Genomic DNA, 16407 nt, shown 5'->3' with positions numbered 1-16407 from the left:
TTTAACCACTTTAGACTGAGGCACGCTTTGTTCAGATTTGAGAACCGGGAGGTGTGTGTGCGCGCAAGTGTGTGTGCGCTGGAACGTCTGGTTGGTCCCTGTGATGGTTGGGGAGCCTCTTCGCGGGTGTAGTAGCTATCCAAAGAGGCCCCGTGTGGTCCTCTCTAAACGCACCGAGGGGGTGGGGCGGCGGCCGCTCCATTGAGTTAAAATGGCTCGCAGACCAGACAGGAGCAATTCTGTGAATGACTGACGTGCCAACAGCTCCGGAAGGAAACACTCTCACTACCCAGTATTGGTTTACGTGATTATTAGGATATCCAGCTTCCTCCTAAAATGGTCGATCATTTCCCTGTTAGAGGCAGCAAGAGCGCCCACCTGGATTAAGCCTGAACGTGGTCCACATGCCACCAGGCGCAACCAGGCCTCACGCCACGCAGCCCACCAATTACACGCATAAATATTAATAGGCTAATCTGCGCAGATTCTTTTCCTCAGAGCCTGTTAGTACATCCCTGAAAGGGTCAGAGACACTCTAATTCATTTAAATTTTAAGTTCAATTTGCATATGCAGAGATTTTTTTTCCTTCCAAACAGGCTCTCGTTTCCCCCATCATCACATCGCAAGAGGAGCCTGCATTTTGTATTCATACACTGATTGGATCCTTGATGAGATCTTCAGGGTGGCTTCTCACACTCTGGTGCTCTTCACACTCCAGAGGAGATGAGAAGAGAGAGAGGGGAGAAGGAGGAGATGAGAGGTGTGTATGTGGGATCAATCCAATTCTGACTACGTTGAAGTGGTCCGCTCCGTCATCGCCCAACTCCACGTCCTCCTCGTCGGTTTCAGCTGCAGCAGGAGCGCCGCGGCTCGGGCTATAATCAGAGGCGGCACAGAAGGAAGAGAGCAGGCAGAGAGCCTCCATATAATATAGACTCCTGCTCCTTTTTCGAGACATACACAACATAACAGAATTCATATTACGCTATTGTCACCAGATTCCCTCAACATGTATGAATAATGCAGGAGACAAATCTGCATGAAAGGTGAGAGAGAAAGAGCACCACACCCAAGCATTTCACATGCACTTTTCAGTCACGCACGCTGGCTTAGTTTTACTTGCACTGTATGTCCATGCCCAAATGCATTTTAATGCTTCAGGTCCATTTTCCTGTGATTAAATTAATTGTGTGTTTGGGCAACGAGTTCTGCCAAACGCGGGTGACCTAAAGCTCTGGGCCTGAACACTTCCTGTGCAGACAGAGAGAGGACGGAAGCTGCTGTTCTCGTGCTACGCTCAGACACCAGAATATATATGTTTTTAAAAACAACCTGAAAGTTTTCCCTGCTAATAAACACTTTGAGCACTAAAATGCACTTTTAGTTAATTTACCGTACAGCGTTTTTTCTTTAGCCTCTCTAGGTCTGATGGTACCTGTTCTTCAGGGATGCTACTATCACAACTAATTGAGTGTCATAGAAAATAACAGCCAAGAATATTTGATAAATAGGCTGAACTTACTAAACCTCGTAAACACTTCACATGTATAAGCCAATGCTGAAGTCTTCACAGCAGCAAGGGTCTACACTTCGCAGCCATTTTGAAATGCTTTTGGGCACTTACCTAGGTAGTTAATTTGAAGCACTATCTTAATAAACATTGATTTCATTGGTCACATAGATGCTTTATGTTCAGTCAAATATCACAAAGATGCTCAAAAACATTGAGCATTTTGAGACTAGTTTTTTCCCTCTTGCTAGTTAAACTTATATCAGCATTTCTGCTGAAATTCTGTCAGAGTTCAGGGTTTTTTTTATGTCATCACTCAAGCTTATATACTGTATGTGTAAATACATGAAACTGTTAGTTAGACATAGTGAATAACTAATACAGAAGCTAACTAACATTAAAAAAAAGTTGCGATTATGCTAAAAGTATAGCTAGCAGCTAAACTTTTAGCTAACAATATATTAAAACTAATTCAGTAAATATAGTGAATACCTGCTGAAATACATAGACACTGGCTAAGATTATATCTAATTTTTTTTAAAAGCAATTTAAATAGCAAAAAAAGAAACATCACTAAAATTGTTAGCCTGCAGTACAAACCTTTCAACCTTTCATTCTTTACAGAGGAATTCATGAAAGCTAGTTTCCACCGCTGAAAAAAGATAATTTTGCCATCTGTAAGTCAAAAACTCAACTTACATACCAACTAAAACTTAGATTGAAATAATACATCAAAAATTAAACTTTGCGTGGCAAAGGTTTGTTTGTTTTTTTTAATACAGAAACAATGCTTCCATTGGTTAAAGCAGTAAGCTAATACTTGTGGACAGCAGAGACGTTTAACAAACAGCACTCGAGAGACTTACAGTAGTATAGATCCAATTATCAGTTTGAATATGAGCAGCCTGGTTTTAGTCCATCAACAGGGCTGTTAGGGTGCAACAGTTGCAAATAGCTTAGCACCTACAGGCTAACTGTATGTTAGCAAACTTCACATTTTCTACTTATATCAGTCATAAAGGTTGTTCATGGATTTTAACTCCTCTGCTGTAGAAATTATTCTTATTTCAGTTGGTTTTGGTCCTTGTTCTTGAAAACCTGGTTTTAATAGTCAACACTTTTAAAAAACGTTTTATTTCAGTAAAATGACATTTTTATAAAGGGCGTTGTGAGTAAAAGCAGTGATTTTTGGGTGTGTGTCTGGTTATCTTTTCCTCTGCACACCAGCCTGGGATAAAAGCCTCGGCTATCAAATCAAACGTTTACTGAACTAATTTAGACTTGTATATTTTTGTGAGGAATCGCCAAAGGACACACCAAAGACACAAAGACAAACCTCCGCCGCTCTCGCTCGCACACGAGCGCAGTCTCAAGCACATGCACGCACGTCAAAAGGCGGTGCTAGTAGTAGTAGTAAACATTTGAAAGGAACAGGGGTAATTCACTTGATAAATGTCAACCAAAATGAAGCTATCAGCTGAAAGCAATTTCCTTGTGCTTGCCTGTGTTCTGCGCCAGGAACTTGGGAGATTTTCACCCCTCCATCGATCATGAAGCCTCTGTTTTAGGCCAAGGTACACAATGCCCTCAAATTGCTGACATATGGACCTAGAATCACCACGAAAACCTGCCATTTCCACCCCACCCCTCCTCTGTCCTAACCCAGCCACTCCTCTGCTAAACTCTTGTTTATCCAGTGACTCTGGACTGTTTAGGCCATTAAAGAAAAGCCATTGAAGGAGACAGAGCAAATATAATAACATAAAAAAGTCACAACCTCTAACCAGAAACACAGCGTGGCTACCAAATACCAAAGAGAAATGTGGTTTGTTACGGTTTCTCAATTCATTTTTAATAAGTCTGAAGGCACTCTGATTAAAATGTAATTAGCTGATGCAAAATTGGAGCTCTGTGGTTTCCAATCAACTGTGTAGCTGTAGGACCAAGTGTGTGGGCAAACTTAAAATAAAACCTGTCTGACTTGTGGGCCGCCTGTGACCAGTAGCGGAAGAAGCAAAACAAATCACGATAAAGACGATGACACCGACCACATAATGGCTGTAAACAGCACATACATGAAAGCAGGGTTTGTGTGTGTGAGTGTCGCTGGGTTTCTCATTCAAACATATGTTGGTTTCAACAGCTATTGCGCTACAGTTCCTGAGTGCAGCTATTTCAAGGCAAAGGCCAAGTGCACAACATTAAAAGCCTTCTCCTAATGGACAATTGTGGTGCCAGGGCCTAGGGGTCTGTGCGCAGGAAAAGTCCATTATCACTCCAACTAATGGAGGAGGGAGCGACTTCAAACATAAAGTGGAGAAAATGAAAAGAAAACAAGAGAGAACAAGATGACGCACATGGTACAAAGCAGCGTTTCTTTAATGGACTCCATCAATAACGTTACGTTCCCAACTTTATTGTGTTTAAAAAAGAGAGTAGCCATATTATCAATCCTCAACATGGACAGAAATTAAAGCCCCCTTTTTCCCCCCCTCAAGTGCATTTTTAACAGACTTGGAATCAATGTGAAACAAATGTTTGGCAGCATCTTAATGGCATCTGTTCGGTCGACTCCTACGTCTCTGGAACAAACTCGCTCTCGCTCTTGCCACCAAGACAAACCCGCAGCCAGTTTACATTGAGACGGGTGCGCTTGCTTTTATATAAACAGACAGGCCCTGTGGCAAAGGGTTTGATTAGGAGGAGGCCCACAAATCCCATTAAAAGTCCATTCGTTGCTTTCTCGCTGTTTGTTTGAAGACAGGAAGAGTAACAAGGGAGGAGGGAGGTGACGGGTAGTCTGTTGTCGTTTTTGTACCAGTTTTTGTTTATGCAGATATCACGACGCAGCAAAAAAAAAAAAAAAAAAGAAAAAGAAGAAGGTGGTCTTACCCAGTGATGTGGGCAGGAACAAGAGCCCAAGATGTGGTTTGAACAAAAACTACCTCCCCAACATGATCCAGTCACTGTCTATTAACAAGATGAAAAAAAAAAAGGAGGATATGTTGCTGCTTTTCAGTGTGTCCTCTGTTTCACAGTGACACAAATAACAAGTTCCAGTCAGCCTAACAGCTCCTTGGTCTTGGCTGCAAGCTGCTTGTCGATGTCTGCTGCAATGTTGTCTGCCATCTGCTGAATCTGTGTAGGCAGAGAGAGGGGAGGAAAAAAACAAAAGTAATGAAAGTTAACGCTTCAGAGAGCAGAGGTCTAATAAGAGGTGGCGTGAAACAGCTCCAGAAAAGGATGAGGGTGAGCGGAGGTGAGCTCCATTCGGGTGGAGGCTAGTTTCTCATTTTGAATGTAGTTTTCAAATAAAGAAAATACGATCAATAGTTAACTTATCAGTGAAGTGGACTCACTACACTTTTCCTTATTTTCTGTAATATGTGCTCTTATGACAGTGCATGCTGATCAAGCTCAAAGAGAGCTGACATCCTATGGTCGTCTCACCAGCTCCTGCTGGTCAAACCTGTTTGCAAGGGGCAGCCAATCAGGCAAATGTTTCTTAAAGTGGGAGGAGCTAAAACTGCTTGAATTGGATAGAAGATGAACTGAGAGGCTTCACCATGTCCCCGTATAAAATAAAACTTTTTGTAACTTTGCGATGATAAAGTTATCATTTGTCATCAGCTGTATCCTTTCAGTGTTCATGTTTTGATTGCAACAGCTGGTAAACTCTAACTAGGCACTTCAGTTTGGTGGGGGGGGGGGGGGTTTGGAGGGAAAACCTCGGAGCAACACATTTCTGATGAGTTTTTCAAATATATTTTCTTAGAGTTTTGTGCAGCACAACAAAAGTGACTTCTGGTCGTGCTGCATTCAGGGAAACATATCTGACAGAGGAAAAACTATTTGATCTTTTCCTCACCTCAAGCTATACTTTTTTTTTTTTTTTTTTTTTTAAATCTCAGGGAATCCCTCGTCTCCTACCTGTTTTTCTACGAGTCGTATTGTGTCTTCTGAGTGTGCTTCCTTTGCTTTTTTGACCTGTGTGACAGCATTAGAGCGCACTCTCCTCAGTGAGTCTTTAGCCTTGTTGCCGAGCTGTTTGGCTACCTTGGCCAGGTTCTCCCTGTGCTCCCGAGTCACTCTGCAGGGAAACGGGAAAAATGTCAGAAATGAGAGGCAAAACAAAAAAACGAGAGTACAAAAAAATATAGAATTCAAAGTTACAGGGGAAAAAAAGGGAGATGGTCTAAATACTTAAATGAGACTTCTTGCTGCATGCCAGCAGCTTTGACATCACTTTTGGCGTATGCTGCCATCTGCAAGCACAAACCGCCTGTTATGCATCTGTATTTACCATGTTTATTTAAGACGAGATGAAGTCTAATACCAGCTCGGTTTGACCGCATTTAAGCACGAGCTAGGAAGTAATTACTGTGTTTTGTAGAGTACGGTAAGAAGGTTTTATTAAAAATATCCTGGAAACGACAACATTTCAGTAAGAGACACTAACAAGCAGTCACAACTTTGTGTGGCACGAGCAAATACACTCTGAAAAACAAAATAATGAAAACTAAGGTCCTCACTTGTGCAGATGGGGACGCTAAGTGCTCATAAGCATGACGTCTGATCCTCTTAGCTCTGACTTGCAGCAACCACCAAACAATCTTCCTCAGACCTTAGAGCAGAGCCGAAACATCCGTCATCCTAACAACTTTGCATTCGCTCTGCATTTGTTAATCACTTAGAAAGTCCTACTTCCCATTTCACTCTCCCTCTTTGTCCTTAATTGGCTTTTTTTTCCCCTTGTTTTTTGCCTCAGGGACTATTTGCAAACAATCCAAGTGCGCCGTCTATTTACTGCAAACAATACGGCCTAATTACCGATTCCAGGGCCAATCAAGAAGCGCCTTCTCTTTGGAAATGCAAATGTAGGCTTGGAGCGTGCCGAGACTGATTGCAGGGGGAAAAGCAGTCTGACTCTCGTGTCCCTCCTCTGCCAGAATAACACCTGCTGCTCCATGCGCACACACACACTCATGATAATGCATGCACATAACCACAAGACAGCATTCATGCACTGAGACGCACGTGCACGTGTGTATATGTAAAAAAACATACTTTATATACACAGGCAGAGCGGTTTAGTGAGTGAGTGACTGATTGTTTTGTGTCGGGTTGTTTGATTTGGCCGGGGGAAAGAGAAAGAGACTGGCCCAACCCTCACGTCGTCACACCGGGGGTCTCTATACATGTACAGGCAAAAGTCAATAAACCTGTCAGTTTAGAGCACGGAGACGAGTGGAGGAGGAAAATAGAGGAATACCAAAAGAAAAATAAAGGTGAATGAGAAAAAAAAGAAGTGAAAGACAGAAAGTGCTAAAGGGAGCAAAAATGTTTTCTGGCCTCCGGCGTGTTTGTCTGCGAGTGCGTCAAAGAGAGACTCACTTGGGAACGGGCACCTTGATGATCGTCCCGTCCACCTCTGGGTTTAAGTTCATGCTGCTCTCTCTGAGGGCACGGGTGGCCGCTGCTGTAGCCTGGGGGCACATGCACACAGACACACACACACTGGAGTGAATAAAAAGCAAATCTACAAGTGCAGGTAGTGGCTTAGCTCCAGCTGGCAATCATTAAGGTGTTGTGTGTGGTGTGTATATGGTGTGTGTGTGTGTGTGTCAGGGAAATCCCATGTAGTGTGGAATTGCCTCGGGCCACTGTCAACACTCGGCCCCGTGGGACAGGACTGAGAGGTTGCAGGGCAGGGTGGTGACTCCTGGTGACCCCACAGGAGAGTCTGCTTGTGGATGATAGATCAACACACACAAACTTTGTGAGTTTGTGCTCAGTTGTACTTGAAGGTTTTCTGGTAGAATCATTACCACATTATTGTTATTATTATTATTATTATTAATAAAAGTTATTTATACTTTGTTCGCCTGTGTATATGGGGGGTGTATTTATGCATTGTTGTTTTATTACAATGACAAACATGTATATATTTATTCACCTTAATAAACAGGAAATGCAAACATGTTTTACATATGTACATGACACAGACAGGAGCTATAAGATTATGAGTTACAGATGTGAAAGACTCATGAAGCATGAACTACACAAGTTATATTGAAGTATATGTAGAATGATTACTGTGTATAATTTCCCCCCCCGCTTCGGATACACAAAACAAACACTCCTCCCTTAACACTTGTTATCCTGTTGCCCTTTACGAGTCCTTACCAAGAAAATAGGAAGTGCTCAACTCTGCTCAGATCAGCAGGATGCTGTGTTTGTTGCAGGGCGCCCTCTGGTGGACAAACTATGCAACATGAACACTCACAGCATGGTTGAAGGGTGTTTCTCTCATTTTTACTTTTATGAATGCAGATACTGATATCAGCCTGCAGCTATATCAGTCACAGTCTAGAAGTAAGACCCCACCAATGGATCGTTTTTTTTTTATAATAATACAACATCCAACTACTGTTAGCTGCATCTCTATGGTAACCGTTGAATCCTTAAACAACAGCTTGGGATCTGTCTTGAATTTATCAAGATTTATTAATTTCCCCCCAGACTGGAGCTGTCATCATTATAATGAATTAAGATTGGGGGAGATTAAAAGGAGAGCGCTGTGTGGACACTGGTTGAAGAGGCAGCAGTGCTGCATAGAGATAGAACAACAGGATCAGAGAAACTACTGGACCACAAACACACAACAACAACAGTTACGCGAGAAGCTGGATTTTGGTCTTTTTCCCAGAACTAAGAAATACACTTAAAACTCAAAATGACATATTAAGACATGTTTACATGTGTAAAACTGAGACATTATCTACCAAGTGAAGCTTAAGTTAAGCAATGACTGCATAGGACCATAAAGCTACAGTTAAAAGAGTGCATAGACACAATGGAGAGGAACAAAGCCACACTCCTCAAGCTAGCGCAACAGCCTCATAACTCAGTTTGCAAAGCGAGCAAATGTGCAATGCATGTGGAGAAAAGAAAAAGGAAAAAGATTTCCTCCTCTTACTTCAACCGTCACTAACCCATCCTGCTTTCTCAACAGCTCCTTCTGGCCTCATCCACTGGGGGAAAGAAATGGCAGCAACATTAAAGGAATTTATTTGTGTGCATTAAATTAATTCAAGGGGTTTCTTTTCTTTTGTTAAAGTCATTCGGGAAACAGGCCTGCAGTTGCACTCTTTGAGCGAGGGGTGATAGATTCATCCCATACCTATGTTTGATTGTTCTCAGCATCAAATTCATCACCATTTCCCCTCTCTGACGACCACTCCGGTGGTTACTAAAACCCGAGTGGAATTTCTCTGTGAAGGCTGGGCAGGTTCTGGTTAATATGTTGGAAAGGAAGAGAAATTACACTGAAGTTTCACATCAAACGCTCACGACTTGGTTCAAAGCAAATAGGCGAAGGGAGAGGAATGTGTGTGTGTGTCTAAAAAAAAATTTAATGCTTAAACATGGACACACACACACACACCAAATTGCCTCCGGATCCGAGCGTAGTGGTTAGATGTTGTTCTCTGTATCGTCCCAGCCTGCTCTTAATGAATGAATGGAAAACAATGGCAGGGCCTCTGTAGTTCCTGGTAATGGATAGGCATCATTATAAGCCTGTTAGCTCTGAGTACTGACGACTCACCTCTGTGTGGTACATGGGTAACACGGGACATGACAGGGTAGCGTGCGTGTGGATGAGTGTGTCCGTCAGTGTGTGTGTGGTCTGTGGTTTCTAGGGTTTCTGGGAAGGAAAAAAAAGAGACTCCGGATTCAGGTGGAAAACTGACTTCACAGATTTGAGGTGTTGATAAATACTTGGATTTGCATGTTGTTTGTATGCTGTGGTTTCACCTGGAGAACAAATGAGGGAAACCACAGCCCTCAGGTGACTGGCTGTGGAAATAGAAGGTGCAGGAAGATATTTAAAAACAGGTTTTTGTTTGGCAAGTTGTACTGGAAAAAAAAGAAAAGGAAAAGAAAAGCTCTTGGATGTCGTGTGCAAAGACGCTTCTTTTAACTTTTTTTACTGAGACAGATTTTTATCGTTTGCCTTCACTGCCTCTTCTACCGATTTTATATATAGAAGAAAAGATGCAGGCTGTATCTGCTGTCATCATAGCCAGTGTACAGTCACTTTACTTAGGACCTGCTAATGCCCCCAATTAAGGAATCTCTGTTTTACAGAGATGAGAGCAATGAATTATTCTGCCACAGTCACATTAACCTCCTAGGACCTGGCGTCCACATATGTGGACTAGAGATGGCACGATACCACTTTTTTATGTCCGATACCGATACCGATATCATAAATTTGGATATCTGCCGATACCGATATGAATCCGATATAGTGTTTTTTAATCAACAAAACTGTTTTTTAAATATCTTGCTGCATTTTGTATAAGTTCATACTCAAGTTTAAAACAACAACTACACTAAAGCTATTCTGTTATACCTGTATCCAAAAAAAATATTTCATAGTTCAGCAATACTGATCAATCTAATAAACTTAAACCTACACCATCCTCCCTATTCTGGTATTTTAAAGAGTACTTAGTGTAAATATTAAGCAATCTAACTAATAGGGTTCCAACTCCCAGCAACAACAAAAATAAATAAATAAAAAAATAGGGAACCACCCCTCACGCTCCACCTCATGATGCTTAATCGACGTAATCAACCTTAATTTGATGCAGTGTGAAAAAAAATGCACAGAAATCAATTATTTTTCAAGAAATATTAAATAGATTCAACATCTTTCTTCAACAAAATTGCAGACTGCACAGATGGTACCTTCACAAAGGAAAAAGTACTATAGCTTACTAGGGTATATATATATATATATATTAGACTTAATAGTTACTATATACAGTAATGGACTTCTATTCATTTTGCATCAAATTAAAACTTTGGCTGTCAGATAATTATTTATTAAAAGCTTGACATTTTAAATGAGAATAAGAAAGAAAAGTATGTCTTTGTGCCCCCTTTTCCCTGTTAATGCCCTATCGGCCCCCCTGGCTAAACTTTGCTAGATCCGCCCCTGCACAGTTACCAGCTGTCAGCTACGTAGAAAAAGATCCTCGAGTAGAAAGTAATATTAAATACATTCTAACAACAGCTGATCAAGCTTAAACGTGCTGCTGTTGTTCAGCCGCTGGTTTCCTCTTTCTGGTGCAAAGTGGGCCAAAAGCAAACAAGAGAGACGTACTCCCGACAGAAAAGCCGATCAGCTGATCGTTAAGCAGTTTCATGATTGAAGTAGCAGCAAGAAGAGGCAGTCGTTTGTTAAGCTTAACGCAGGAATGCTTTACATACATTCAGAGATGGACTTACACACTTGCTTTACTTCTCTCGGGGATAACTTTGTCGGAGATGAAATGCCGGGTTGCTAGCGAAGCTCCACATGCTATCCAGACCACCGACAGGTCCCGCATGCCACAGCCGCTCTATCACGTGATGCATACTGCTCCGACGTGCTAACGTTCTGAGGTGAGTTACGGCGTGTTGCAAGTTTTGTGAGGTGCTTTCGTGATATTTAATGGATCGGATTACATTTTTTATTTTTCTCCGATATCCGATCCAGTAATTTAGGTCAGTATCGGACCGATACCGATACGTAATATCGGATCGGTCCATCTCTAATGTGGACATCACATTTTGGGTTATTTAGACCAAAATCCTCAATTTTGCTCTACAAGGGCCTGATATCCACTTACGAGGACATTAAATTGCCACTGTTCTATTGAAATTTTAAACGAATATCCTCATGTGTGGCTCTTATTTTTCTTAGAAACAATAATTAGGTTAAAAAAACCCTGGTAATTCTTTGTTTTTACATTCATCAGGTCCCAATCAGCCCAAATATCAAAGAGAAATTACAAATGCATGCCATTGAAGAGTTCGGATCTTAGGAGGTTAATGTTCAGGAACATTTCTGTAGCCAACATAGCACAACAGCAAGCTGTGCAGTTTGTCCACACACTGCATAACCAGACACTTTTAACGACAGACTGCATATAAAATATTTTTGGTGTTTTTGGGGCCGCAAGTGACCATATTTGAAAAGGTAGAGTGCTAATTTATAAGCTAATTATCAGAGGTGTGGACTCGAGTCACATGACTTGGACTCGAGTCAGACTCGAGTCATTAATTTTATGACTTTAGACTTGACTTGAAAAAATGTTCTAAGACTTGTGAGTTGACTTGGACTTTTACACCAATGACTTGGGACTTGAATTGGACTTGAACCGGTTTACTTGAAAAGACTTGATATTTTACCCCAAATATAAAATTTAACATGCATATTATATAGAGATTGAAAATGTGACGTCATTCACGGGTAGAACCGCAAAGGATTCTGGGAACTCGTGGCAAGCGGTACTAGCACACGCAGGCTTTCAATTGAAATCAGTTACACAGCGATAAAAAGAAACACAAAAATGTCAAGAAGCTGTTGTATTATTAACTGCAAATAGCCGGTCGCATGACAGCCACGGGAAGCCGACGGGTAAAGAGATCGGTTGTTATCGGATTACGTCATTGAGGAGAAATTGTTCGAGCCATGTTTCCGAAGTAACAAAGACGCGACGGATGGCCTGGATTGCAGCCATTCAAAGATCAAATATAACGTCCCAGAACACTCCAGCTCACAGGTTAGTCTGCTCCAAGCATTTACACGAAGGTCAGTGTTTTTTAGTAGTTAATGCGTCATTTTCTTAACATAATTGGTGATATAGGTTACAAGCAAGTCTGGCGCTGAACAGAAATTGTCGCGCTATGCTCCTTTATTTATTGTGCATAAATAGTGAATTGTCCTGACACAATATTGCGTTTCGCTTCTGTTATTATGGTACATTGACAAAAACATATACTTTTATTCACAGGATAAAACAGGTTTTTTGTATCACTAATTGCCCAGTACGATTACAGCATACAGTATTATTGTCACTGCTACATTTCTGTGACGCTACCAGAAATTATTTCCACTGCTAATTAATTACCGTTGAGCTCAAAGGTCCTATTAATAAACGGTTAACGAATGTGTATTTATGAAGACGATTTGTGAGACTGGTAAACTTATGATATGTACGATGGTCTTTCGTTCTACACGGTACATTTCAAGGTCCTGCACCCATCCGTCGGTAAACTGTACCTGGGCTTGTTGCAGTGACCTGAAGTTACTAAACTTCATGAGTGTATGCACTCACTCCAAGAGCCGTATGATTATAAATATGCATATAAATATGCTAAGATGAGATAGCTGACTCCATCTAACTAGCAAATGTTTTCCAGGCTACGTTGGTGATGCAGTTTTTTTTTAAATGATATATATTTTAAAAATATCATTTATTTATGTATGATATTTTTGTCATGCGATTTTAAAGCCGGTCCTACAACCGCATCCAAGAATAACATGCAGCTTATCTCAGAACTGTCGGTGAAAATTATTCTTGGTTTAATTGAGCTGCATTTTAAAGAGGTGCAATTTCACAATTTGTGTATATTTTCTAAGTTCACTATTTTGTCATGTGTTGAGAAAAACACAGATTTAAAAATTACATGGTCTAATATTTACATTTAGCATATAACTGCAACATGCTTTTTTCGTTTTTTTTAACGACTCGAAAGGACTTGAAATTCAAAATTTCAGACTTGTGACTTGACTCGGACTTTTACACCAGTGACTTGAGACTCGACTCTGACTTGCCTGACATTACTTGAGACTTGACTTGAGACTTGAGGATAAAGACTTGAGACTTACTTGAGACTTGCAAAACAATGACTTGGTCCCACCTCTGCTAATTATTATTAAAGCCTGATTATTACCCATTGTGGTTCAATCACACTTATTTACAGAGTAAAAATAGTATGGCGGCCTCTTCCAAACCTCCTAGGAAAAGAATTAATGGTTGCCCGGTGATTGCAATGAGGTTTTTGCTGCTGCTGGAGACTGACTCCTAGTAGTTGGGGTGACCAACTGGTTACCCATGTTTTGAGGGTGTTGCTCATCCACCTGAGCAAGGACTGAGAGATTTATTAAGGTTTGCAAATAACTGCAGACTGATCTGAGTCAGTCTGCAGCGGTGAGTGCAACTTGTCTGCCACAGGAAACTCGACTCAATATATTCTGGTTATATTCCTACATAGAAGCAAGGTTGCTGAGTGTCTTGTTGCAGTTAAATTGCTGTTCTAAAGCAAACGTGGCACGATCTGTGGAGGGATTTCTGAATGAGTATTATTCTGATGAGGTTGAATCTGAATGTAAATGCTAATATGAATTTCTATGTATACAGACAGCAACAAAATCTTCTACAAACAACAACAGATTTGTGATTTTCACTGATTGATCCCAATCCCTGTGTTATCAAACACAGATTACACATGATTGTCGACTGGCCCTGTTCAATCGGAGACTGACAGCAGACTGACTCCATCACTTGACTGTCCTCCGCTTTGAAGACAATTTACTGCGAGTCGTTGGAGGCCTGGTCCCCGTCTTCACAGGAAACATGACTGTGAGTTCGTTGCTGTGACAGCGTACTACGGCTTCCCCCTTCGTGTGACTGTAGCATGAAAAAGCTGTGTAAAGTTGAGTGACTCACACTCTACTCGTCATCATTCAGCCCTGTTTTAATGAACACTCCGTCTGAGAATCTTCGGATTAGTCACACCTGTGTTTACTACAACTAATCTGTGTCAACATGGCTTCTGTGAAACACTGACAAGGACCGTTTTACGGCATTATAAGTGCTTTTACGTTTCATTCATAATGTCATTTAAGTATTTTTTTGCCAATATAGTTGCATAACTGTGTTGTTGGCACATTTTTTGCATTAATTGTGGCTAAACGATAAAAGTTTAACCATTCTTAACTTATCCTCCACGGTCATTTCTCAGCTTAAAGTACACTTTCTATTATAAGCAGCATCCATTAGTTCTGTCTCAACTGCCCTCGACCACAAAAAGTACAAAACACGGAGGTAGGCTGCGTACAAACTCAAGTTATGTCACAGCGACGCAACGAAGGCAGTCCAAACATGCAATTGGAAGAATGCGTCAGGTGGATCCTTCGCAGTCCACCCAGATTCACTGCACATTGGTTAATGTAGAGTATTTTTGGAGAAAAGAAAATGACGGTGCAAGTGAACAGTACAGGAATACAGTTTTAAAAGTATGTGCTGGGTTTTATCTCAGTCAAACATCCAACAGTTCAAAACGTTAAAATAACAAAGAATGTTAAAATGTTCAATTCTGACAACGTTTCAGCCAACTTATGTGACATGCAGCTCAGGTCCTGCATGCTTTTAAAGCCTTTACATTAAAACCAAAGAAGTATGTAGCTTCTGTGTGATGCTTGTGGTCACAGACAGACACCCGGTCCTAAAGAAGTCTATGGGAAAATGACCTTTAACCCTGACCTCTATAAACACTTTCCTGCTGAGATTATTCACTCAAGCACCCATTTCAGGTGATATTTTAGTCATTCTAAGTAAGAAGGATTACCCAGGATATGCTCATTTACTAACCTCTGATTGACAAGTCATTAGCGATGAGCACTAGACCTGCGAGTCTTAACACCAATACTTGTGTCCTTCACACAAACAAAGTCAAGGAAAATTCCTAACAACAAAACAAATACAGTCTATTACAGATAACTGTAAAACTAGAAAACCAGCAGCACCATGACAGGATGTTAACACTTTTGGAGGGAGAAAAAAAAACAACCACCTGAAAGATGAAGATTGTTTAGAGGGGTCTTGTTTAGAGACACGGTGGAAGGGAAATGCTTGAGGGAGCAGCTCAGGAATACTGGAGCTCAACGAGTAGAAGGAGTCTCTCTGGGAGGCTCAATGTAAACCTTAAAAAGAGAAAAAAAAAGGAGACTTGGATGCCAAACTGTAGCACTCTGGAGAGTCTGACAAAGGAGATGGCAGAGAGAGAGAAAAACTGGAGAAGGAGATGAAGGCTGTGGAGGAACAAAATAAACTGTAGGAAGAAAGAAAGTGCTGGATGAGGAAAAGGAAGAAGTTAAGGTGGCAATCAAAAAACTGAAAGAGGAGGGAAAAAAACAACTGAAGAAGGTAAAGAAAGACGTGACAGAAGCAAATAGGAAATATGACAAGAGAGAGAGAAAGATGAAAAGACCAAAGCTGAAAGGGGCCAAGAAAAGACTTAATGAAAAGCACAGGCAACTGTGGGAAGACAAGAAAGAATTGGAGGAAGTGCAAAAGGCAGTGCAAGAGTGGCTGAGAGAAGCAGAAAAAGAAAAATAAACTTGGTGAGGAAAAACAAGTTGTGGAGGACACAAAACAAGTATTAAAAGGAAGTGCAGAAGGAAACCGAGGGCAAAAAAGTGAACTGGATACAGTCAAACAAGAAATGGAAGATACAAGAAAAAAAGGATAGGCAGTGATGGAAAGAAAGTGGAGGAGGTGAGGAAGAACCTGAAGGAGACCAATATGGAGACTGAAAATTGGACCAGATGTGAGGAAAGACAGAAAAGGATGAGAGGAAGCAGCTGAAACACAAAAAATGCAGATAGGACGGTGGAGTAAACTCCTCTTCCTTGCCACTTTCTCTTTATTGGCTCCAAGCTCCCTCCGTCTCCTTCATCCTCATCGTCTCCCTCCATCAGCCTTCTACTTTACTGCCTCTTCCTCTCAGGTATGCACAGCGGTCCAGTGACTAACATTATGTTACATGTAGTTTTCCAGGTAAACTCCATCCCAGTAGAAAACAGTAGAATTGTAAACCAGTATAAATAATAATTTTTTAAAAAATGAATCAAAAGAAAATAAATGCATTTTTATTAAAAATCATTGAAAGTTCATGCGTGTGTCGGTGTCTCTTAATAAACAGAATACAGTAATTAGACCTCAGCATGGCTGCTGGTTGCTGGGAAAACACTGGTGGTTATGATTCAAGAAGG

The 16407-nt window shown here is 41.0% G+C and overlaps 1 protein-coding gene across 3 annotated transcripts in view; it reads right to left on the bottom strand.

Moving 5' to 3' along the window:
• Nucleotides 1-3872: 3872 nt before the first annotated feature.
• The window catches only part of mrrf (mitochondrial ribosome recycling factor), a 28181-nt gene continuing 15646 nt past the window's right edge, over nucleotides 3873-16407 (bottom strand). For all 3 annotated transcript variants that reach the window (XM_080304332.1, XM_026174024.2, XM_026174023.2), the window contains 3 exons: nucleotides 6906-6997; nucleotides 5442-5601; nucleotides 3873-4649 (listed from right to left, as the gene is read on the bottom strand). In XM_080304332.1, the coding sequence (XP_080160458.1) occupies nucleotides 4572-4649; nucleotides 5442-5601; nucleotides 6906-6997 (330 nt within the window). In that variant the 3' untranslated portion in view covers nucleotides 3873-4571. The remainder of the gene's footprint in view (nucleotides 4650-5441; nucleotides 5602-6905; nucleotides 6998-16407) is intronic.

Source organism: Astatotilapia calliptera, chromosome 7, assembly GCF_964374335.1.
Source record: "Astatotilapia calliptera chromosome 7, fAstCal68.1, whole genome shotgun sequence".
Lineage (NCBI taxonomy): Eukaryota > Metazoa > Chordata > Actinopteri > Cichliformes > Cichlidae > Astatotilapia > Astatotilapia calliptera.
This window is presented reverse-complemented; position numbering and strand designations above follow the sequence as displayed.